This window comes from Periophthalmus magnuspinnatus, chromosome 8, assembly GCF_009829125.3.
Source record: "Periophthalmus magnuspinnatus isolate fPerMag1 chromosome 8, fPerMag1.2.pri, whole genome shotgun sequence".
NCBI lineage: Eukaryota > Metazoa > Chordata > Actinopteri > Gobiiformes > Gobiidae > Periophthalmus > Periophthalmus magnuspinnatus.
Window position 1 is genome coordinate 25,870,888 of NC_047133.1, and position 25,784 is coordinate 25,896,671.

The following is a 25,784-nucleotide window of genomic DNA, read 5'->3' on the forward strand; positions in this document are numbered from 1 at the left end:
CACAAATTAACCAGTCGTCGAGGTAAGGTAGAATCTTCAAACCCTGTAGTGGAGACAAGGCTGCTGCCACCACTCGAGTGAACACCCTGGGTGACAGGGACAGCCCAAACGGGAGGACCCTGAACTGAAAATGTCTCCCCTGGAAAGCAAAGCGAAGGAACCTCCAATGATTGTGTGTGATCGGTACATGAAAATAAGCATCCTTCAGATCAATTGTCGTGAACCATTTGCCTTGGGAAAGTGCCTGAAGCACCTCTGAGGTGCGTAGCATATGAAAAGGCATGATTTTTAAAAACACATTGAGACCTCGCAGGTCTAAAACTGGACGGAGGTTGCCAGTTTTCTTCGGGACAAAAAAGTATGTTGAATAAAACCCCCCGGATCCTGCCGAGGGTCTATATGTACAATTGCACCCTTTTCCAGCAAGGTTGCTATTTCTAGATTGAGTGCCACGGATTTTCCACACATCATACTGAACAAAAAGTCAAAGAAGGCATATCTCTGTTTTCAACCGTGCATGCATGATAATGTCATAAATGGACATGGAACAAATGTAGTAGTATTATGTAAACACTGGTTTGGGGGGGAAGGGCGTTTTGACCCACTGAACGTTAACATAAAGCCAATTTTTTGGACCCAAAATTGAAGGTTGGTGAAAAATGTATTATTTTTATGTGTAAAAAAATGTATCTTTCAAAATGACTCAATAGCGCCACCTCAAAAATCAAACTACATTACGCCAATGACAGACCTTTTTCATTGTAGACAAATTAAATTTTGTATAAACATAGCACATTTCAAGTCAAGTAAAAAATTATATTATGACCCCACCCTAAACCCTACAGGAAGTTGGTCATTCTGGGCGGAACCTAATTTTTTCAAAATTTTACCTCTCACATTTGAATTTTTTACATTATGAATTTTCATTCAAGAAACTTGCTGGTCCAAATGACCTAGGGTCATGTAGGATTATAGGCAACTTTCTTGATTTTTGTCTTACTCATAAAATGGGGGTATGGCCAGACTGCAAAGAAAAAAGCCATTTTTTTTTAAGTATTTCATTGCGTGATGAATGAATGTAATAGGCTATTAATTGAACCAAATTAAATAAGAACAATCAAGTGTCCATTTCTTTTGGTCCTCTGAGGAGTTTTAAAGCTTCATTTAGTTGTTTTACACTAGATGTGCTGTTAGTGTGTAACGTCGTCTGCTGGAGTGATTAGATAGATCGTTTTCCAGAGCATCGAGACATCACCACGAATCTTTTACCTGGCAAAAAAGGCAAATAAAACACTCAACACAGCACCATCTTTCATCTCACACCTTTATTGAAACTGGCTTCAGTACAGAATTGGGGACCCTCACTTGATGGGTGTGTGTACAGTTTTGACCTTTATGGTCAAAGGTCCCCATAGCCATGTAGACTCTGTGGTCTGTTTGTATTGTGTTATGTCACATCAGATTTGCTTTTTGTTTAGTTCCAGGACTATTTACTGGTATAGTAATAATGAAGAAACTAAAAATGCATAGAGCATATATTTTAATTAAAAAGAAAGCATGTATACAATATCAGTTCATAGTACATTACAGCATATGCAATAAAATGGTGTAAATTCCCTTTTGGTTCTGATCAATAAAAGCAGCTTCATTTCATGTATCAGTGTGTAAATCAGTGGATTCTTTTGCATTGTATTTGTTTTTTGTACATATATTACACACATAAAAAACTGATAAAATTAAGTAAACCCCATTCTTTAGGAATGTTAGTGTTGTTTACATATTTCATGAGTCATTGAATTAAGTACGACTTTAGATGGGCTGTACAATGTTAATTACTAAATACATTTGCTACTGTCAATGATCTGTGAGCGAATATACTGACTGGGGACAATTTCAGTATTATTTTAGTATATTTTCTGCAGCACACAATTTTGGGTAGTTTGAAATTCCTATTGAAAAACTGAACATGATGAACTAAAGATTAACGTCTTACATTCACTGTACCTTGTATCAAGTGTATGAATATTAAAAAAACAACATTGTACAAAATTTGCAAAACAAGGCAAATCAAAACATGCATTAGTACTTTTTCCAAGTTGGTTTGGATTTTTTGCATGTCTATTTACACGTTAAACTTTTTCTGTATGTAGATTAAAAAAACAAAAATAAAATAAAAGATTTGATAAGGCCTCTGTGTGCAGTGATTTGTCTATAAATATAAAATGGAGTGGTTAATTTGATTGTGATTGGTCATATAAACAAAAAAGCACAAAATCAAGCAATGAAATTATAAATAACTACACACGTAAACTCTTCAAAAACAGTAGTAAAAGTAGTTAAAGTGCAGTAGGCAGTTTTTTTTCTTAACTCCCACTGCCTTTAAACATCTTCTGTAACAAAAAAATAAAAGTGCCACAAAGACACAAATGCGAATAAAAAAGACATCTTGTGGTTGTGAGTCTGTAAAGTTCATGTATGCACAGTCACACACAAGCAAACATTAAAAAACATACAATCAGTGGATGGATTACTTCCCTCCTTGTGTGCAATGTTGGAACTGCGCAAAGCTAAGAAACACCTGCTCCAGTGAAATCTGACTCACACAATAATCTTCAATGTGATATTTCTCTTTGGCTGCTTCTAAAGTGCCGAACACCTGTGAGCGAGTGAGAGAGAAAATACAAGATAAGGACATATAAAACATGTAGAAAACACACCTGTACTCATTTACTAAGTAAAACATTGGTAGATTATTTCAATTGAGGTAATGATGGTGCAATCAATTTATTAATCAAATACAAGTTTTAGTCTTTATCCACTAGAGGGTGACACTCTAAAGCACATGAGTAAAGTAAGTTACAAAACCTTAAGTAGTACGTTCATAAATGAGTATACCTGGGCCCAAGTAAGTGTTTTGTCAGTCAGATGATAATGTACCATTCCTTGATGCTCATCCTTTAGTTCACTTCCTTTTTTTTGGTAAATAATGAAAACAAAAGTTATTTGTACATTTTTATGATGATTCTGTCTCTCATTACAATACAATACAATCTAGTGTCAAACCTGGAAAGGTGCTTTCAATAAAGTTTTTGAATAGAAGTAGGTCGGTGTCTTCCAAATCAGCTTCTACATGGACTTTAGCCAACAAGGTGTAACCGCTGCCAAACTTGCTTTTCAGGTGTTGGGGACTGCCAAGGCACTTGAACTGACCATTGACCATGACAGCCAACCTCGTACAAAGAGCCTCACATTCCTCCATACTGGGAAGAAATACAAGAGTAATTATCTGAATTAGCTTGATTACAGTTACAGTTGTACTTACCGTAAATTTCTGACTATAGAGCGCACCTGAATATAAGCTGCACCAGCTAAATTTGAAAAGAAAATGCCGAGCTTACGTGCAGTGGGTCTATTTCAGGGGTCGGCAACCCGCGGCTCCAGAGCCGCATGCGCCTCTTTCAGCCTTATACTGCGGCTCTGCGTGGCTTGGGAAAATACATTTTAAGTATTTAATTGAAGTGTATTTTATTTGTGTTAGCTCTTTTTTGTTGTAGTTTAAATTGGAAGATTATTATGATCTTAAAATAAAATTATATTTTCTTATTTTTTGTTGCTAAAAATAAGCGTCACACTCGCGGAACAATGTTCAAAACAAACACCGCTCACGTCTCACAGACACAGACACAGACACAGCTCACAGTCCTGCGTAAAGAACCCTGATTTTCAGACGCTGTGCGCACAGGGGTCAAGAGCAACTTTCGCCTGTCCCTAATGACGCACTAATAAGCTCGTCCGTAGATGTATCATGAAAATCCTGCTGGAAATCACCAGAGAAATCTATTTGATGTAGTAGCAAGTATATTATCTGCTCTTGTCTCCACGATGACGTTTCACGTATAACACATCAGACATGTCGCCCAAAAGTAGAGCCACAAGCGAGTGAAAATGAGCCAAAACAAAAGTCTTTGGAGAGCAACAAAGGGGAAAAGGACAACTGAGGAGCCAGAAGAGGAGACTACGACCTCCAAGAAAAAGAAAGATCAATTTAACAGACAATGCCTACTTAAATATGGGTTTGTCGCTACAGGTGACTCTCACGCACAGTCCGCTCTGCGTAATATGCGGGAAAAGCAAATGAGGCAATGAAACCTTCAAAACTGCTTTGGCACATGGAGAATAAGCACCTGGGATTAAACGATACGCCTTTAGAGTTTTTTTTTAAAGAAACTGCGGAGTAGAATAGACATAATCACATAATCAGCGCAGAGCTCACACTGATGCAGCGGTTTGGTGAGTTGTATTTTTTATGCACTTAAGTTATTTTTGCCATATTTATCTGCCACGTGTAGAAGGCTTGTCCGTGAAAATAAAACTACATTATTCCATTACGTTATTATTATTAATCTTCATTTTAGATGTCAAAAAGTATTTGCGGCTCCCAGTGTTTTATTTTATGTGGAAAGTGGGTCCAAATGGCTCTTTGCTCTATTTCCTTATTTATCTTAAAAACTGCATCATATCCATTTCATGATGCGCAAAATGATCGTTCAAAATCAAAACTAGTGAATTCTTCAGAGCAGAATCTTTCCCCACGTCTGTCTCACTTTTACGTTTACAGCTAGAGAGCACCCACCGGTGGCCGCAGGGTTCAAAGCGTGGGGAAAAAGTTGCGGCTTATGTTCCGAAATTTACGGTAATTTAACTGTAACTGTGTAAACTGCGCATTTTAAGTACATACCTGTGTGAAGTTATAATTACTGCTTTCCCAGACTCTCGTGTGTGTGTAACAGCGTCCCATAGCAACCGTCTGGCAACCGGGTCCATTCCAGTGGAAGGCTCATCCAGGAAGATAACAGGAGGCCCACCAATTAGAGCAATGCCTGCACTTAGCTTCCTCTTGTTCCCCCCACTACATAGAATATTTACAATTCAATTATAACAGGAAAAAACACATAAATTATACCATTTATTGCACAAACCTGTAACTACGGATGAGTTTATCAGCATGAGGCTCAAGGAGCAGGGACCTCAGCACATTCTCCACACAGCCAGAGACATATTTCTCTGGTATTCCTCTAAGTCTGGCATACATACTTAGGGTTTCTCTTCCTGTCATGTGGTCCAGAACTGCATCAAACTGGGGACAGTATCCAATGCGCTGCTGGACCTGCAAAACAAAGATTAGACTGAAACGTTTGTAATTTAAAGCCTTATGAGTACTTTCAGTGAGCTCTTACCTTCTTAATGTCTCTCAGGATGCTGTATCCATCAATGTAAGCATCCCCAGAGGTAACTGTCTCATCACCTGTCAGCATTTTAAAGGTTGTGGTTTTGCCGGCACCATTGAAGCCCAAAAGACCAAAACATTCCCCTTTACCAACAGCCAGTGACAACCTGTCTACTGCAAGGAGATTACCCCCACTAGAATAAACCTGAAAAAGTACAATAAGGTGTCATTTATTCTTCATTTCTTTATAATATAATATATTATTAACGAGACTATGTATGTGTAGGTATTTTTACCTTGCTAAGCTCCTGTAAAATTAGAGGACTACCCATCATTGACTCAATAACTGGCTGACATTCAAACACCCTCTTCCTCTCATCAGCCACATCACTGTCTTCCGGAAGTAGTGCAGCATTCACCAATAAAGGAAACTGAGGGGAAAAAAACACATGCAATTTAAATGGTGGTTTAAAGTGAATGGTTACAAGATGGGTGTGATTTTTTTGATAAGCAACCAAATAACACAACTACTCAACTTCTAATATCTACCTGACGACGTCGCATGCAGAACGTGGTGATAAGGCGATGGAGTGTTTTGACAAACTGCAGTTCAATGATAAACAGGAGAAGAACAAAGACAAGGCCCTGCATGGATAAAGCCACAAGAAATCGTCCAACGCCAGGCGAAGACATGGAAAAGTAATTAGTCTGATACGTGATGTCTATAAAACAAACAGATGTACAAGTTATAGATTTCAAATAAGCTTTTTAAAATATTGTAAGAGTAAAAAAAAATAATAAACATACTCAATATTTTGCACATATCTTGGTAACGCTTATTAGAGGTACAAAATGAGATGAATTCATAGTTTTGATAGAACTGGTTCAACGACATGCCCAGACAATAGTTGGGAAAGATCAGGAACACTTTGCTGAGTATTTTGGACAGGTTCTGCAATTGCAATTCTGAAGAAGACCAAACAAATTAGCAATAAAAATGCATTTAGCAAAGAATAATAATGGGTTGAATATCACACACTCACGAGGAATGTTCAAGATGATAACAGCTAGAAAAGTGGCCGTTCCTGTGATCACATTGAAGATGGTGAGTCGCGTGAATGCGGAAGCAGGGGTCGAGAAAAAGAAGCTGAGCAGGTACATCAGAGGCACTATAGCCCAGCCATAAAGCAGCAATATCAGCAACACGTCTACAAGGTGGTAGTGCACTGTAAAGGCCTTGACTCCAAAACACTTGAAAATGATCTGAGAACAAAGAGGGAAAATTTATGTTGGAATGGTAAATTTAGCCAAGTTAAAATGTTCAATATTACACTATTTTCTGAGCTATGTTAAAATGTTGTATCCTCATCAAAAACATACCTGAAGTTGTGTTTCATTCACACATTAATTTGTTTAACACAAAAACCCTGTATATTTTTACTGAGTTGTCATTCGGTAAATACAGGACGTGCTCAACTGTGTTTTTAAACTCGACACACCTTCACTAGAAACATTTGGATAATGCCCTGGAATTGCCGATCTCTACTGAACAAAAGGTAAAAGGTAGCTATTAACTTGAATCCTACCACTACAAGGTGGAACAAGGTGGAATATTTTGAACTTTGGAGATGTAGACCGACTAATAATAAAGAGTTATTCAAACATGTGTGAATGAAACAAAAGACAACTCTAGGTATGTTTCTGATGAGGCCACAACATTCTAAAGTGACTTAAAGCTCATAAGAGTCAACCTTTAAATATATAATTGATACTGTGATACTGACCAGAATGAGGAGACATGGCAGAAGGAAGTTGATCAGGTCCCACAATAAAGCTGAAAACCAGAAGTTGGAAAGATACACACCGCTGACCTTCTGGACATGTTTGGACTTAATGGCTGACTCTGTTACTAGCAGAAGAGCGAAGGTGCTCGACAGAGAGGCCATACCATACATCAAGTTTATTGCAATGGCGAAGCTGGTTTGACCTCTATAAAAGAAACATAGTCAAATTTAGTGTTGTCACAATCCTACATTTTGATACTAAAGAACTGGTTCGATACTCAATACAGATTTTGATACCAATAGTAACCAATAGTAACTTTATAATTAGCATGTGGTCTTAAACTAGTTTTGATAAAGCTAGTATAAAACTGGTTGTACTGTTGAAGTAATATTTAATAAAGTAATAGATATCTAGTTTCGATACTAGTTTTAGTTTGATTAGGATCTGGTTTTCGATACTTTTGACAACTGTAGTATAATTAATTTCATTGATATTATGATAGTAGTTTGAAGAATACAGAAAATACATACTCTCTAAGCTCGCTCTTTGCCATTTCTGACATGTTGCGTGGCATTGGGTTGTTGTTAGTTTGGATGGAGGCATTGGGGCCAGCTACAAGCTTAAACAGTGCGTTGTCCAGCATCATCAGGGCAGTGGCAGGTGTGTGGTAGCCCTGATTGTTGAAGTATGCAGTTGCTTCAGTATAATGGCTGGTCTTGCCTTGAAAAGCTGCGCCAACCACACATTTCTCATTGAAAACCCCTCCCTCTGCCTTAGCATTAACAAGGACATAATCAATGAAGTCTGGAAATGGAGAGTGGCACATGTCAAAATCTAAGTAAAGGAAAAAATGCTGTTCGTTATTGATTTAGGAAAACATACCTGTGGTGTTCACAAATTTTGCCAGCTGATCAGGGAACTGGGAACTGTATGTTTTTGCTAATGCCACAGTAAAAGGGCTGGATCGTGACGGCACAGCTACAGGGACTTTAGTAGGCCCATAGTTCCTCAATGCCAGGTTGAGTGAAGGTAAATCCTTGCCACCAGGTAAAGTCCGAGCCACAACCAAGGCTATAACCGTAAAGATTAAAGGCACTAAGAACTGAGCCACCATGACTTTCCAGTTCCTAAAACTGTATAAAGCCCTTTTCAGGAACATTGCATAGAACTGCTGCAGGTGAAGTTTTATCTGGTGGGAAAATTAGGAGAGTATATAAATATTATGTACACATTTTATATATGACACAGTTGTTTTTACCTTCTCTAACTCACCCCAGTGTTGAGTTTGATATTTGAGCAGTCCTCTGAGATTATAGTGCCACTGTCTGTAAAATCAGTCACATCAGTCATACCACTGATACTACTCGCATCGTCTGCAGTCCAGTCGTGGGAACGCCTCTCGTGCTGATACTGCAGCGCAGGTAGCTGGATGGCCTGGATGTCCAAACTAGAGTCCACCAACTTTCCCACTCTGAACAAGCAAAATTATCATTATACTAGGTTTTGGGAGGAATTCAAAGTAATATATTTTATCTAATCTCTTATTCATGTGAATCATTTTAATGAACACTGAAAACACTGACTTGAAAAATGTGAACGATTAAAAAATAAACTTTAATTATGTGAACATTTGAAAATAGTTCAGATTTTGTGTGAGCCCATACAGTCCCAGCAGTGTATGTGTTACTTACAGACAAACAACATTTTTCACACACCCACTATGTGTTTCTCCTACCTCAGAAACACCTCCTCCATAGTGGTCACTGATGCTCCATAGCTGGCAATACCCAGCTCTTCTCTGTTCATCTCCAGCTCAGCAAAGAGCAGCTCAAACCTTTGGAGGAAATGGATAGAATAAAGAAAATATATCAGTGAGATGCATAATAAAGTCAAATTGCAGATTATATAATGCAATTGTAAAGAGGAATATTAATTTAAATGTGCCTATGTGCTAAATGTCATTTTGAGTTATTCGAAATGCAATATAAGAAAAGGAATAGCAACACCACTCCTATTATTTGTGCTCAGTCGAAAAATGGTATTTGGCCCAGCTGGGATAATTTCTCCCCTGTTGCTAGGGCTTGGGCTAAGAGCCTGCATTTCAGTGTGTTAGCGGGTCTGCCTAAACCAGAACAAAACCCTCAGTGACTCACCTGCTGGTGCTTTCTTTGGGCAGGATGTAGGAAAGCTCTGCCCCAGCGCTGCTCTCAAGAGTGGCATTGGGAACATACAAATACACCAGGCGAGAGATCTCAGACACATTACAAAGGGCATCTTTTACTATGATCATGTGGTAACCAGCACCTGGGGAACAGCACAAATCTCAGTCACACGCCATTAGTCATGCCATAAGTCACAATGAGCAACACTTCATCCATGTACCAACAGTGTAAATATACTCTCTCTCACCATATTTATTTTTTAAGAACAGCGGAGACCCACAGCACTGCAATTCTCCCCCTGCCATGATAGCAATCCGATCTCCCAGCAAATCAGCCTCATCCATGTAGTGTGTAGTGAGTAAGATGGTGCGTCCCCGCTTCTCTCCCTGCAGCAAGTCCCATGTGGAGCGTCTGGCTGAAGGGTCCATACCTGACGTAGGCTCATCCAGCATCACCACCTAAGGGTTGGTACAGTTCTTAACGCTGAAAGAAACATGGACTAAAAATTTAATTTTGTGCAACTGATCTAACCTTAGAGTCTCCAATTAGAGCAATGCCAATAGAGAGTTTTCTTTTCATTCCCCCAGAAAGAGTCTTGGCTCGAGCGCGTTCTTTGTTCTCAAGTTTTAAGATATGGATGATTCGGTCCACTTCTTCTGGAATTTTTTCTTTGCAGTAGCCTTTTAGCTAGCAAAAAGTGCACAATGGTTAGTTGATTTTCAGGATTTATTGTCTAAAAAGAAGGTCCAATTATTACTTGTGCATAGAAGAGCAGGTGTTCTTTGACAGTCAGGTCATCAAAGAGGACATCATGCTGAGGGCACAGGCCTAGGCTCTGTCGAATCAGGGCCATGTCTTGGCAGATGTCATAACCACTGATATAAGCTCGACCACTTGTGGGTGGGAACAGTCCTGGAGCATGAACACTTTGCATTAGCATTTGTTGTTCATCATTAAGTTTGCATGCTGCTTAAATGTTTTTACTAAGACTAATTAATCAACCTGTTAACATGGACAGTGTTGTGGTCTTTCCAGCACCATTGTGTCCAAGCAATACCGTGATCTGCCCTTCAAACATGTTTAGTGTAAGATCCCGTACAGCCTTACGAGTCTTATTGCCCACTTTGAATTCCTGTCAGACATAGACATTTTGATTTCAGTTAAATTCACGGACATTAAAAACAATTAGTTTAAATTGTAATGAAACATGCCTCACCTTAACGAGACGTTTTATTTTAATCCCAGCAACAAGTCCACCTGGCTCCTGCTCAACAAACTCTCCTTTCAGTGCCTTTTCAGAATCCTCTTCTTCCTCTTTCTCATTTAGCAAAGGGTTGCCTTTCCAGTATGAAGGCTTTGGAGACAACGGCAGGCCATTTGTAAGAACATTTACGGGACACACAAAAACAAAGCTGCATGCCTTTTTTTTTTTTTTTTTTTTTTTTTACAAGGTTTCTAAACATCATATTTTTGTAGAATAACTTAGAACACATGATAGGGGTCATTAGCAACTGACCAACATCACAGAGGGAAGGGAAATTGAAATTGAAATTGATTCTGGCATTTTGCCATTGTTTTGTTACAGGCCCACAGTCCATACCACACTTTTGCAGCCCTGACCACAGGGTTTTTTCCAGTTAATGGAAAAACCCTGCGTTTTCTGCCTAATGCCGCCTCCTGTAAATTTTGTGACCTCTAAATTAAATCCCCATGCCTCTCTTTCATCTTTACCAAATACTTACTGTTGTCTATAGAGCTGAATAATTGCCCATACAGTAAATAGAATCTAGAATGACTTATTTATCTATTAAAAAGATAAATGAAACTGTTCAATTTACTTTCATAACCTTGAAATCTATGTAGCATGTATATTAATTTCATACAATGTCCAAATTTGATCATTTTGATAAATATGATGGAGGAAAATCTATTTTTAATTTGTGTCCTTCTAACTGCTTAGTTTAGGATTGTTTAGGAATCTCCAAATTTATCCATGTCTTAATTTTTTGTTTTGTCTTTTTTCTTTTTGTTTATTGTCCTTTTGCTTACTGCCAAACTTACCAATAGAAAGAAATATGGCGGTAGAGGTAAGCCATACTCTCCAGGAAACACAGCCTCCACGTAACAAGCCATCAGTCCATACAGCACCGCGTCAAACAGGAGCATAGCCAACACCTGCCCCATGGAAAAGTCATCATCCACTGTCACAGCGTCAAATAAGTTAGACCACCGGATCCCCGTGCCTAAAGAGATAAATAAATTCAAGTTAAAGTGTTTTGGAAATGTAAACTAATTTAAGTTAGTCTGGCGTCTCACCTTTGCCCTCAAACATCCCGATAAGCTGAGCACCCATAGCCATAGCTACATTGGAGATAAGGCAGGAGGAAACCTTTTGGGCATGGCTCAGTAAGTCATAGCGAGGCCATATAAACAAGTAAGGCAGGTATGTCAGGAAATAGAGGAAGCCCCCTGCTGCTGCTGCAGAATTGGCTGTTGAGAAAGATAATTAGTAAAGATAGTTAGTACTTATTGTGGTTTTAAAAATGTTGAATATGTGGTCTAGAAATGACTAGTCTCCAACCTCATGGCATTGCTTTTCAAATACCAACCTAATGTCTTATCTATGAGTAATGATTACAACGGCAGGTGATTTTGAAAACTATAGTTAGGGCACATCCTAAGCAGCAAGGTACAATGTATTACTAATATCAACACTGTAAATTTGAATTGAATGATAAGGCCAGGCAATTTGAATGGAGACTGTTAAATGTCAGTAGGCTAGACAAATGAGGACAGCACTACATACCCCTGGAGAAGAAGGCACTGATCAGAAAACCAAAATTAATGGTAGCCGCAGTGAATGTCAGCAGGAAAACAAATACCAGAGTGGGGTCACTGTGGGTCAGCACTGCTCCATTTGAGGTCACCTACATAGATAAAAATGTGGTCAATATAATTAAGATTTAATATAAATATAGCACTCTTTAACTGCATGAGAGTAATTCCATATCTGAAAATGGCAGTGGATATATGCTGCTTTATAAACTAAGGTCTTTGAAAATTGCATTTGTGTTTAAATAAGGCTAGACAAATTATAGACTGAAGTATAAACTGTATTTGAAATGAATGGATACAATTGCAAGTACCTGAATACAAAGCAAAATGGTGACCAACAAGACAGAAATCGAGAAGAAAAGGAAAAACATGAGGAACCAGGCACTCCAGTGAAGCCAGTTGCTGAGACCCATCATTCTCATGTACTCCTAAAAAGCACAGACACAAAACAATGAGCACAGAGTTTGATGATTACAGGTACTTAAATTGCGAGAACATAACAAAAACTTACTTTGAGCTTTCGTTCCTTCTCTTGTACAACAAATCGTACAAGGTTAACAGCTGAGTAGGTGAAGCTGAGGACCAGTAGTAAGGGCAGCTGGTTCTGAATGACCAGGATGTAGACATCATATATAAAGGGGGGATAGGGAAACCTCGACATGATAACTCTGGTCTTCTGTAGCAAGCTGTTAGAAGCTGCTCCACTATGAGAACGCATAATGGCTCGATCCACTGCATGCTGTACGGCCAGATAGCCTTCTCTATAATAGCCTAAAATACAAAACAAATTGATTAAAACATTAATAATGCATTTTATTCATATAGCACTTTTCTGAACACTCAAAGGCGCTGCCCAAATGGTAAAAACAAAGCAGGCAGACAAGGCAAAACAGTGAATACTGTTAATGTGCTGCTTAAAATCTTTTCAGCAGAAACAATAGAACATTTTCAGTATATATATATATATTAGGGAGCAGTAGGCATCTAGGATTTCCATGAGAAATTGGGAATTGTAAGAATTTTTGGAAAATTAACAGGGAATTGACACTTCTGAAGGTTGTCTCTTAACAAGAAGAGATGTACAGAAGCATTACACCCCAAACTTAAAGCAAATACTATTACACATCCACAGCCGAGAGAGTAACAGCATCAAAAAAGTTGTCATGGACAAATCTGACCACTAGGGCTTGATGAAGAAGATGTTTTAGACATCCAGGCCCCTAACCCTAATCCTAACCCTATGGCATGTTGAGATTGACTTGTTCCACTCAGTCACTACATGTCACATGGTTATATCTATTTCTCAGGTGTAGTTGTCTCAAGCATCTTCAAACTAATTATCAGTTACATCTGAGCTCATATGATCAAACCAGACTCACACAAATGATAGATCAGACATACTGCAAAACACTTCAGGAATACCGTTTTGCATATTTTCATATGGTTAATTGGGTCCTCATTGGTGGAAAGGTGCACTCGCTGTATTAATTTATGAGTTGGGTGGGGGGTTGTTTACCAAAAATTATGTTACATTTTTCACATAAGTAAAAAATAGTTGTATTAAAAGGTCAGTGACTGACAAACAGGTTTACAAGCATGTGGCGGGCTCACCAGGAGTGCCCCCCATCACAGAATATTGCTCGCGAGGGCCAGGCAGTTGGAATAGTGGGAAAAGGGTCCGTGTGTGCCAATCCAGATCACTGTTGGGGTTGAACTCCATTTGTTCTGGCACAGGTGCAAAGCGAGGTGTGTAGCTGAATCGCAAGCTATAGTTCACCTGATATTGGAGAGAGAAGACAAATAAACATCAAGCTTGTTATTTGTAAAATGACAGTGGTGGTCAAACATATACACAGTGTCCATAAAGTCTCTTTACAATAAAAAAAAAAATATTACAAAGGCAATTGGTAAGATACCTTAATCAGACTTGTTCTATTGTACTCATGTTTTTGACCTCATTAAATCCACCTCTATATGTGCATCATTAGTCGCACGAAGCACATCAACACGGTACTCGATTTCTAGCCATGTTCGCTATAGCATGGCCTCATCAGTGGTTGAAATCGTATCTGTTATCTTTTGTTTTAGTTCAGTAATGTTGCGTATCTTTATTCAATAAATTATATTTTTAACATAGTTCTTTGAAGGTCCTGCACATATTCAGTCAAAAGCTCAAGGTAGACATTTGGAGTAATTGAGCTCTTGTGGAAGAAAAATTGACTAATAATTTGACAAAAATGCAATGTGATTAAAAACTCTTATAACCACTGAGTACAATAGAATAAATCTAATTAATATATATTATCAACTGCCTTTGTAATTACATTTTTAAATTGTAAAGTGACCTTATGAACACCTTGTAGAACCATGGGAAACCATTGGAAAATTAAGACTTCAAAAGAACCAAAATATTTTATAATGTTTTTTTAAATAATTGTATTGATATAGCTATTTCAATACACAAAAATTGGGGAAAAGTAAACGCATAACATGGAAACACTCAAACATTGATCAGATTGGACCAAAATAAAATAAGACTTGATACAGTTTTATGCAGATCAACAATAGCAAAATGGAAACTCTTGGAATCTATTTGACCAGACCATATTGCAGTTACTGGTGCATTATAATCTATTGTTACAACATGAATGCAGCTAAACCTGTGTCGCAAGAGCTGAGCTAGAAATACCTTGCACCTTTCTTTATTCACTGTTGCTAACATGTACCTTAATGGGGAGGGGCTCATCATTGAGGAGCAGAGGGTGGTGAAAAACAACAGCAGCCAGTATGAGATGAGACTGTGGGTCATTTCTGACAAACTCATCAAACTGATCTTCTGTATCAAATCCACGCACTAAAAAAGAACAAAAATTTACAATTCATTAATTTAAAGCGATGTTTTGCATATAGAAGCAGCATATAGTAGACCTGTGCACTGGCCCAGTATTACATTAGTTTAACAGAGCAGGATGTGAGTTTATCTCATTAATTTGTTTTATGGAGAATCTATCTTTGCTCTTTCTCTCAAAATGAACATAATCCTCTTACACTGGGATCCATGTGTCCACGCAGTTAACAGCACTTTTGACACCTTCCCAAACACTTAAGTGCCAGACTATATTGTGGCAAAAGGCGTTGCAATAAAACAGTGATGACAGAAAATCCATCCTACACAATGGTACAATTACTGAAATAGACAGCCTAAAGCCCAAGCCATGGGACCACAAATACGTCGGTGATAAACAACCCATTTTCACTTACAAAAAAATCTAGATAAGGAAGTTGATTCTTGTTATGAAAACCCATTCAGACATTGCACAACTTGAACAATACCAAGGGTCAGTCTGGGTCACTAACTACCATAACATGATCAGAAAAGGATAAGAGCTGCCTGACATACTTTTCACAATATTTAATATTTTGCTTAAGGACCGGAAGCACAGAATTAAATGTCCACTAACAGAAACAGAAATTATCTATGATTACCTAAGTTTGGATGTCACACTGTTATATAGCCTACAGGAAAAGTTAATACAGTGCCTTCAAACATTCAAAGACTTAGGAGCTATCAACCATAATGATCCCACTAAAACTAAAGATCAGATACATTTAAAAGGACTGCAAAAATCCGGGGGATTGTTATCTAGCCCGAAGGAGACGAATAGGTTATTTAACAGTAGTAAGTGTCATTCCTGCATCAGGCAAACAAAGGAGGAGGGTGTGGCATGTTTGGTTTCCTAGCAAGTATTCCCAGAGAAACAAGTATTCCCAAGTCACATGATATCAGCTAGCCACAAATAAGCAAATGGTAGCCAAGATTACATGAGGTATCACTTGTGTCGTGTCAGCTGTGACTTGAAACATCTGTATACATATGAGTTACCCAATTATGTATGCTAGAGGTACTTGGGCTACAATTAAACAGGCAAATTGTGAAAAGATCCAATGGAAATTCCCTTATTCGGCCAAGCTTGCTATACACATTTAATATCTATGGATGCATGTGAAAAAACAATAAAATGTACTTCTCACAACATAAGAAGCAACCAAAAATAAACACTGTATTTAAAACACCCACAAGACACATCAACAGCAGCAGTTTTGTCCCATGTCTTTTACTGTGTCAATGCATAGGCCATGACCAAGTTAGTATCTACTAATTATTGGTGGTCTTCAGACTCTTGAATGTGATGACATCAGCATGTTAACCATTATACCTGCCCCCAGCTCTATTAAATATGAAAGGCCTATAGCATGTTATTATGCCATCTGAAACCCAAATAATAAAAAGGCATTCCATAAAATAGACCATAATATATTTTTACATCTCTGCCTTACCTGATGGGAGTTTCAGGTTAGCACGCACGTCCTCTGCCACCTGCCGCACCACACTGGAGTTGTGGGGGACATAGGCCAGCTGCATTAAATGGAGCAGGGGATGGGGCAAACTGTCCACTTGAAAAGACCCATAAACTGTAGCATTTGGGAAGGTCGAGTTTGGCACTCTCTGACGCAAGCCGATAAGGATCCCCGAGAAGAGCAGTGGCAGGAGTATCTCAATTAATGTGACCAGAATTTTACGTTTCTGAAAACAGAAAAATAATTAATACATTGTGTTGATTTTTTTATAGGCAAACAGTGTGTAAATAAATAAACAAGGTAGAGAAAAGTAGATATGGCAGTTTCTGGTAAACCTTTTTTTAGTTAGGATTATTTAAAGTGCAATACACATATACTAATGTGAACAGTTTTAGAATGGGGTTGGTCTATATCCGAACCAGTATTAGACCACATTGTAATATTAATGAAACTACCAATATTTAGTGTTCTATTATAATTGTTTTGTCAAAATCATTATTGAGTATCCTGGGTTTTCCTTAGTATTGAAATGTGTCATGTTTTAGTATTGTGACAACACTAGAGAACATATAAAAATAATTAAATACAGCAGCTTCTACCTTAAGTACATTAGAGTGATTGTAAAACAAAGCCAAAGAAAGAGCTTTTCCAACATCACGCACCCTTTTTCTGGCTTTAAATCACAATATGTGAAAGGAGATTTCTTGTGCTTTTGTTTTGGTCCATGAAATCTATGTTCCACATTGACTGTATCACCTATAGATGATTAATAGCAAGACGTCAATTGTTGGGAGAGAAATATAAAGACTTTTGTTCACAGATTAAAGTGAATTGCAGCTTGTTTTTAACCAATAACAAAAGATATTTGCTTTGGTTTTCCTGATCTTTCATATCAGTGTGACCACACAAGCAAGAGCAAAAGGGACTGATGCAAGAAAGTCACTCTCCATGATATGGTAACTGAAGTAGCCCCAATTCCCACTTTGGAAAAGTTGTGAAATAACTACCTACTAAGCCAAAGTCAACTATAGACTGTCTGCAGAAGATATCTTCAAGAAAATAACAGCAAATAAAATATATATACTTTAGTGCCTAAAGTAGGCACAGTATTGATTAGAGTTCATTTTACTTGTATGGATGAGAATTTTGTCCAACACTTCCTTGTGATACATATTAGATGTCTAAATATAAAGCAACAAACCATACTTTACCATGGGGTTATAATAACAATAAGAGTATGTGAGGCATGTTGATGACACGTTACTAGAAACACACCATATCCAAGTGGCTGGTTAATATCATCAGCGTGCAGATCAAAGCATCCTCACGAAGAGACAATTGTTATGAAAGCTTATAATATTTATATCACCTCAGTCATTAACATAGCAAATACTGCCAAGACAGACTAAACATACTGACACTACCTAACATGAAACTTACCTGCTGGAGATAGTTTTTCCACACCAGTAGCCTGAGTTGTCTGATGATCGCCATTTTTACTCATATAGAGGGGATCAGAAAATAGGCCGGTGAGATTGGCTGAAAACATAAAAGTTTACATAATTTTAACAATAAACAAATGCATAAATCTGAGTTAGCTTATAAGTGCTGCTTTAGTTGAGTTTAGTTTCATTTACCATGAAATGAAAAACTGGAAGTTAAATGTTGCTACTGTAAGCATAATGGGGATTAAATGGGGATAAAAGTAAAAAAGACCAGTGTGTGTTTCCAAGTGTCAATAAGTGATTGGTTTGAACAAAATCAGCAAAATTGTCTCATAAAAACTATAACAACAGTAATTGAGGCAAATAAAAAATATTTCTGATAAACTCCATTTAATATGTTTATTAATGGCTTTAACAAATAGAAGTGCAAACTACTCTAACATTTCCTTGTGAACACTCAGTTTTTCTATTGGTCCAAACCATGCGAGGTCAATTCTGATTGGTCAATGTATCTGCTATTCAATTCGTGTGAAGTCGGACAGATCCTAAGAACGACTGCATACATTTACAAAAAGGGCCTATATAATGTGCTGAGTCACCAATTGTAACATTAATACATACAATATATTAGTTCTATTGTATTGTGATGTGAGTAGAAATGCACTCACCTTTGTACGGGAGCAGGTTCCAACATGGACTGTTCACGCTTTTCACGTCTTCTTCCTGTCGGGGTAAAAAAACAATTCTTCCTTTTGTGTGGATGTGGCAGCTAAAGCATCTTGGTGGCGATATTCTTACTGGCTTTATTGAGGCTTGTTTAGTATTGAACACGTTTAACCCAATGCCAGTGTTGTCCTTTCGCCCTTTTCGTTAGCTGCATATTAGCGCCGCGGTGACATTGCAGCAGAAGAAAAATGAGTCCGATCAGGCAAATGCGGCGAGCACCGTCAACAAAGCGCGTCACGTGACCAAGGGGGACTGTCACGTGACTTTACCACATCCCCAAAAGGTCATCTTTTCAGATCAGTAGGTCAAGATGACAACAATCCAATATTAGTGTCAGATACACATTTTACTTCAAATGGGTGACAATAAGACTAAATATATCCACAAAACGTAGATGTACTTTTGTTTTATTTGTAAGAAAGCACATATTTACATTGGAACTTATTTACAATACAGAGACTGCACATTCAAATACAAATACTTCCCTTCAACTCATAAAATGCTGACATGAAAGTACATACAAATACAATGGTGAAATTGTATACATCCTTACATATAATACTATGTACACAGGTGACTAGTCTCGAAAAACGGCATTTTACCTTGCCAAAAGAACTTACCGTATATTTTTGGTTTGGAACAATAAAACCACGTCTTAGTGTTTGTTCTTTAACTTCTCCCTTTTAAAATATCTGAATATGTTTTTGATTGGATGTAACACTTCTCTGCGCAAACCAGTTTCGCAAGAGTTATTTGTCAGCATTGGCTCCAGTGTGCATGTAGAAAAGTATTGGAACTGAATTTTGTTCTTCAGGTCACTTCATAACATAGCATTTAAATAAGGACATTTATAGTACCTTTAGTGAAAATAAAATGTATGAACAGGAAAGTAAGTAACATTGTAGATGGTGTACAAACATCAGTGCATTAGAAACTGTGCTGAGTGTGTGCTCCTGAGGAGTTTAATTTCCAGTGGTTTCAGAGCTGACCAATTTATTGGTTATACTGTTAAGGCTTTTGAGGTATACTTTGCCAGTAAACATAACATACTCTATATGTTAATATTCATGTACTGTCTTGAGTCTTTTGGACAATGATTATCTAGTGTAGAGCAAAACATGGGAGACCCAAGTGCTTTAACACAACTGCCCATGCCATCTGTGTATCAGCTCACAAACACTTTTCCTATAAACTGAGAAATTCAACACCATCTTCTTCATCTGTTCTGTCCACCTCACCTCCACTGTGAGCTGCTTTATTTTTCCTTTTAACTTGTTTGCTCGAAGTGCCTCTGGACCGCTGCATGGGCAATAGAAGGCGGAAGCCAGGCTGAGCATCGGCAGAGGTTGAGCCCAAATTAGAGGTAAGGTTTTTTAATGTGCAGGAGATGAGGGATGAGGAGGAGCATGATGAAGATGGGCTCACACTTGAATATCCTGAGCTCTGTAGATTAGCACATGATGAAATGCATACTGGGCCTTTGGTCTCAACAAGCTCCTGGTCAGTCTCACAGATGCTGTCCTCATCACTAGACATGGCACGGCAGTGCAGCTGTCTACTGTCCGCATCGGTGACTGGGTACAGTTTGAGAGAAATCATGGAGGCTGTTGGACAAAATATTATATTAACTAAGTACACTTAAATAATTCAATAAAAAGTATATCTTGTGACATAGTGGTTCAGATGCATTTTAAGCACAAATTAATGCTGTATCAGGGACTGTACAACACTGAGCAACTCAGATTACTCACATTCAGCATCTTTCTCTGCTTCACTCTCCTCCTGATCCCCCTCGTATCCAGAACAGGAAGTGTCCAAACTCCAGTCCAAAATCTCTCCCAGCAGTGTTTCTTCCTGGTTGGACAGCTCTGCTGTGGGTGTAGCCATGAAACTGCCTCTATTTGTGTGCACACCATCATCACGTCTCCTGAAAATGTGCAGGGAAAAGCAGGGATGAGTCAGATAACAATTGGACAGATGGCACTGACACTCTACAAGATGCTTTATAGTACAAAAGGGCAAATAAGGGGGCCGTTTCATAGCCTAATATAATTCATGTTTTTCAACAGTACAACTGACTGAACAAAGTCATCATGTAATCTTTTCTCTGAACCATTTTCTAATCAATTGCATGTGTGTACCTCTTGCTGGTGCTGGATGGTGAGGCCAGGAAGGTGCAAGCTTCTGCAGTTGCTGTGGGGCTGAGTGGTTCCAACTGTGGCTTCTCTTCTGGGATCTCCAACATCTGACACAGCTCTTTATAATCCATCACCTGGCAAGAGTAGGTACAATAGGATGATTATAATGCTATATTTACTTTTAAAAGATTTTAAATGTTATTGGTTTGCCCTTGACATTAATGACTCAAATTTATACTTTGATCAATTCATGCATTTTAATAACCTTTACAGAGCAATTACATCTTACTGTAGGACAGTAAATTCCCCATTCTTACCTACCCCCATACATGCCCACTGCTGTGTCACTCCATTTTCTTTGATTCTTACTTTATTTTAGTTTCCGCTCTAAAAATATATGCAAAAGTACCTTTTCTTTGCTGATGCATCGGTAGGTCTCATCTTCAAAACGCTGTTTCACACCAGTAAGAGATATGTGCCTGTAATCTTTAGGAACATCCTGACTGAAACTGTTAAAAGAAAATTAAGGAACATTACCACAAATAGCTCACAAATCAGTCACCTACTATGTCAAGTCTTGTTCAACGCATTGCTATAAAAATGCATACCAATAAAATTTGATAAACTGTAAATTTATATACGAGGACATTTCACACGCAAAACAATGTATTGCAGTCGTAACTGGGTAGACATGTTTCACAGTAAAATTACCTTACCATTTGACATAAAGCAACAAACAAAGTGGGATGAGGTCGTCTTTGGAAAAGCCTGTGTAGTCAACTAACTGCCAGGGCCAGATAGGAGCTGTGGAGACAGCAGTTGTAAGTCATAGTAGAGTTAATAGTAGTTATGATATGATCTGGGTTAAAAATCTTTGTACAAAAGATGGTTACCATAGTGATGTAGTGCTCGTGTCAGCAGCAGCACAGCACAGGCCAGTTTTGCACGTGGAGGTGTAGCGAGTGCAGAGTGGAGCAGAGACAGTTCACAGATGTAACTGAACAGATGAGTGGTTCTCCTCTCCAAAGGCAGCAGAGACAGCAGAACCTCTCCATAGTCCAGAAGGGTGGGGCTCTATGAGTGCAGCATAAATTGACTTGTTAGTTTATACATGGACACAAGATACTTCAGGGGAAAAATGTACATGAATATGGTTTTACTTACACGGATTTTGCCTTTCAGCACAGAAACAACTTCTCCCATCATTCGAACTAAGTCCTCATATTTGTATGTGTTGTCTGTGAGCCAGACAGCTTCACGAATAGTTAGAATTTCTTTACTAACATATCTGTAAAAATAAAAAGAAATGGAAAAATGTGGCAAATGCATATTTAACAAGCATTTTAAAACAGGATTCTCTGAATTTCTTACCTTGTACAAACGACCATGCATGCTATTCCTAATAACTGAAGGCAAGCTTTGGGAACAGAACGTTGGGTCAGATATCGATCCACACAGCCCACTGTCACATGCAATGTCAGACTGGAGAAGTCCTTCATTGTAGTTACTTCTACAAGCCAATCCACCAGTATGTACCTGAATAAATGTATTGCATTAATGAGTAAATGGGCAAAAAGTACAATTCTATCAAAAATAATAGCATACTAATATGAACATATACAGCAATCATTCCAATTAGGAATTAGGGTGATTGTGATCAAGGATCACAATCACAGCAGTTAAGAATAGAAATCTACCTCATGCTGTCCTTAATGCCTTGTTTCAGGATGGCTGGAGTGTCAGAGCTGGTTGAAGTGTTGGACAAACTAAAAAGCTGAGCCACCAAATCAGTGCAGGCCTTTGTTTCTAAACCCAGCGGATTTCCAACACTGCACAATTTAGCCAGGGTCAACTAGAAAATAAAACCATTAAATAGTTTTTAAAAAGGGACAGAGACATCCGCCACATCAACTGAATAATACAAAAACATTCTGAGTAATTTCTGACTAACTGCTTGCAGTTTGAGGAGCATTAGTAATAGTAATCACATTATTTCAATTGTCAAGCTCCTCTGACACCAAACAATTAGGCATTGTCAGTTGCTCCAAAGATCAAAATAATTCTAAACAACACAAATGTTACACAAGACTGTTTGAATTTTGTCAAAAAAAAAAAAAAAAAATCTATTGTAGTGCTGTTTCTTACCTGTGCCTGCCAGCATCCTTTGGCAGCATAGTCCCTGAGAGTACGTACACATTGCAAATACCTTCCAGGATCACTACCCTGCATTTAAAAACAGAACAAATTTCATTGATATGATTTTGTATTTCACACTGTACTCTACTGTATGCTTTTATACTCACGGATATTTTCCGGTTGATCTCCCATAAAGAATATGAACTCTTAAGACAACCAGCTAGAGAAGATTGCTCCAACATGGCCATAGCTTCACAGTGCTTTTCATCATCCTTTGAAAATATAAAGCAAAACTTAAACTTGCTGATCCAGATGTCAATTGAAACCGTGTCTGACCAATGTCCAAACACATGCAAATAACCCAGGTGAGACCATGTTTAAACAGTGTGGAATAAACAACTGTTTGTAATAAATAACAAAGGACAGCATGATAGTAGGTGAGAATGGCAACCAAGAGTGTAACAGCAGCTTTGTGTTACTTAGCAATTAAGCGAGCAGTCACAGGACCACATGTTTCTAATGACCATATATAGGGGTCTTCTAGTTATATTGTACTTTGACAAAATGTTTAATCAAATGGTTATATGAGGGCAAGATCACATGCATAAAATGTATTACTGTTGCAGCTTAAACTATGTAAAATAAATAAGGTAGAAAATGTGATATCGTCCTCATTTTTACACACACTTACTTCAAAAAATTGTAGAACACGGGCCAAACAGTGTAATAAGGGTCCTCGATTGTCCTAAAACACAGAGGCAAAGACTGAGGTGAGAAATATAAAGTAAAGATGTGACAATATCAACTTCAAAAACAAAGCAGAAAAAGTAACCTTGTTTTTGTCACATTCATTCTTCAGATGGTCAAATACTACAGCTTTGCAGCAACTGCCAGAAGGAGACCAAGGAGGACGGATGAACACCCATATAAAAGGATCAGCGTTCTGAGCTCGCAAGCCCTCTGCAAGACTGAAGTAGTGTGACGCCTTACGGCCACACACATCGGCTCTCCCCTCATCACTTAATAACGCTAACAGAAAAATATGTCCAATTAGATACACTTTCATACAGCTGTAGAGAAAATACCTGGTGTATTAAGTACAGTTTAACTTACGTCCTTCATTATATAAATAGGCAATTCCGAGTTTCACAGCAGCTTCAAAATTCCCTTTCTCAGGCAGCTCTGCAAAGAAAAGTTATCAGTTATGCATATATGACTTCCTCAAATTGACATTTTAGGACATAACATGATGCTTACCTTTCAAAAAGCCATAATGTTGTAGGATTAGGCCAAGTATCTTTTAAAACTGATCCTGGCCCAAACACTGGAATGGTTGTCAACAATGTCATCGTAGCTGAGAGTGAACCTGCAACAAATGACAGAAGCTACAATTGGTAACAGATGGTCTCAAGATGGTGGCGTACAGAAAATCTGGAGTTGACATGAGAATGATTGGTAAATACTGGAGAGTAAATGTGCACTAGGATTCACTCACTACTCTGACAGAAAGCAGGTCTTCAGCAGAGAGGCGTTTGAAGCACACAGAGTAAGACCTCCTCAGGAAGAGACAGCAAGGTTAGAGATGGGGTCCGCTTACGCACCCGTTTCCGAACCGGAACAGAGTAACATTTTGAGCAATGGCAATGAAGCACTGCAAGGAAACACAAATAATACACTTTAAATCACCATGTTTGCAATGACGTCATTTAATAAAAAAAATGCCCCTCAACATTCTGGACTGATACTGAGCGAACTATGGGCAGCACAACAGACTAAATGTGTTTCTTTGCTATTTTATTGCCTTATTTTTTGTCTGTGGAGTTGTTGATTTTGTTCCACAATAATTATTTCCTTAACACACTGACTCAGAAACACATTATTTAAGGAGAGAAAGGTAATTAGTTCAACTGTGCCTAATCCCAAAGTCTCTATCAGTGATAAATGTGTGTGTAGTCTGCAGCGTCCCTATTGTTAGCTAACTGTGAAGTATTTAGCAGAGTTGTAGACTTTTATATTTGTTTATAAACAGCTCTTTCACATTTTAAATATCATTACTCACCACTGACAGCCATAACTTGCCACTCTCTCACTAATAATGTTCCAAAGGTTGTAATGTCATCTGCATAACCTCAATTTATCCTTCCTCCTCCCTTTACTAGGTCCAATAAGGTGTCAAGTCATACATACACATACATTATATATATATATTGATATTTAATAATTAGTTGTACAACATACAGTGTAAAAAACATAAACATAACTACATTGTGTATTAAAAACAAAACCAGTTGTGATTTACTCAAATCGTGTGAGCGCCCAAATTTCCCTCCCATTGGTTACCATTCAAATACAGCTGACGTGCGGTTCATGTAGTTTATTTATTATAAATATTTAAGTAACCGGGCATTATATAGATAAGAATATAAACATTTACACCACTATCAGGACCTTGTTTTAGTGGACCGCTTCGATGCACAATGTTCCCCAAGTATCAAGCCAGATCAGTTAACATTCACTCAAATAGTTCAGAATTGCGAAAAATGTAAATTATTTTCATATCGGCACTGCTGACTGATTTACAAAGATTTTATTTACTTACCGCCTCCTTTCATTGTAAAAGTGGTATTTCTCCCTCCGATCGTTAGTAAGTGATACAGCGGTAAGCAGCGTGTTAACACTCAGTCCTCAGTACTCAGTAACCTTTTTACGCAAATCTGGCAGAAAATTCGGCGAAGTTGTGAAATGTATACATCAATGTAGCTAGTGTCCTGACTAAACCAGAGTAGTGCTATTTTAATGTGAGAAAGCTCTTTTCCTGATTTCAAATTCAAGCACGCGTCCTTAGTTTGTTAGCTCCGCCCCAATGCCCACCGGAGGACCGCCCGCGCACGCGCTCACGCTGTTTAAACACGACAGGAGATCTGATTGGGCCAAACCGGAGACCCCGCCCCGCGTCTACAGTCACATTTCA

The 25,784-nt window shown here is 38.2% G+C and overlaps 2 protein-coding genes and 1 long non-coding RNA gene across 3 annotated transcripts; all 3 read right to left on the bottom strand.

The window, feature by feature from the left end:
* Positions 1-1,523: 1,523 nt before the first annotated feature.
* abca3b (ATP-binding cassette, sub-family A (ABC1), member 3b) lies at positions 1,524-18,777 on the bottom strand. Its single transcript, XM_033970577.2, has 31 exons — positions 18,482-18,777; positions 17,809-17,907; positions 16,348-16,594; positions 14,736-14,863; positions 13,621-13,786; positions 12,521-12,780; positions 12,321-12,437; positions 11,981-12,101; positions 11,491-11,664; positions 11,236-11,417; positions 10,391-10,528; positions 10,177-10,306; positions 9,932-10,086; positions 9,706-9,861; positions 9,422-9,632; positions 9,166-9,316; positions 8,748-8,846; positions 8,285-8,483; positions 7,895-8,201; positions 7,543-7,816; positions 7,012-7,216; positions 6,271-6,490; positions 6,035-6,193; positions 5,777-5,949; positions 5,524-5,658; positions 5,238-5,432; positions 4,980-5,167; positions 4,739-4,909; positions 3,064-3,260; positions 2,896-2,969; positions 1,524-2,656 (listed from the first exon to the last, which is right to left on the bottom strand). The coding sequence occupies exons 2-31, from the start codon at positions 17,860-17,862 to the stop codon at positions 2,528-2,530; spliced, it is 5,115 nt and encodes a 1,704-aa protein (XP_033826468.1). The 5' UTR covers positions 17,863-17,907; positions 18,482-18,777; the 3' UTR covers positions 1,524-2,527.
* A 155-nt stretch (positions 18,778-18,932) lies between these two features.
* Positions 18,933-23,983, bottom strand: ccnf (cyclin F). The gene is made up of 14 exons (XM_033971679.2): positions 23,927-23,983; positions 23,646-23,842; positions 23,505-23,558; positions 22,981-23,085; positions 22,823-22,900; positions 22,375-22,529; positions 22,049-22,213; positions 21,842-21,965; positions 21,571-21,751; positions 21,394-21,481; positions 21,087-21,186; positions 20,681-20,811; positions 20,291-20,466; positions 18,933-20,143 (listed from the first exon to the last, which is right to left on the bottom strand). Exons 4-14 carry the CDS (start codon positions 23,059-23,061, stop codon positions 19,725-19,727), a joined length of 1,698 nt encoding a protein of 565 aa, XP_033827570.2. The 5' UTR covers positions 23,062-23,085; positions 23,505-23,558; positions 23,646-23,842; positions 23,927-23,983; the 3' UTR covers positions 18,933-19,724.
* Positions 23,984-24,071: 88 nt separating this feature from the next.
* LOC129456480 (uncharacterized) lies at positions 24,072-25,439 on the bottom strand. Its single transcript, XR_008648785.1, has 3 exons — positions 25,413-25,439; positions 24,309-24,464; positions 24,072-24,179 (listed from the first exon to the last, which is right to left on the bottom strand). It is a non-coding gene; the product is annotated as an uncharacterized LOC129456480 (long non-coding RNA).
* Positions 25,440-25,784: the final 345 nt, after the last annotated feature.

Coding starts and splice junctions, on each gene's coding strand:
- ccnf (XM_033971679.2), bottom strand. CDS start 23,061: ATGGCCATGTTGGAGCAATCTTCTCTAGCTGGTTGTCTTAAGAGTTCA. Junction 21,966..22,048: donor TGCATGGTCGTTTGTACAAG/GTAAGAAATTCA, acceptor TTATTTTTACAG/ATATGTTAGTAAAGAAATTC. Junction 20,467..20,680: donor CCATCCAGCACCAGCAAGAG/GTACACACATGC, acceptor GCACATTTTCAG/GAGACGTGATGATGGTGTGC.
- abca3b (XM_033970577.2), bottom strand. CDS start 17,862: ATGGCGATCATCAGACAACTCAGGCTACTGGTGTGGAAAAACTATCTC. Junction 12,781..13,620: donor TGTGATGGGGGGCACTCCTG/GTGAGCCCGCCA, acceptor TTTGTATTTTAG/GCTATTATAGAGAAGGCTAT. Junction 3,261..4,738: donor GTAATTATAACTTCACACAG/GTATGTACTTAA, acceptor ATTTCTTCCCAG/TATGGAGGAATGTGAGGCTC.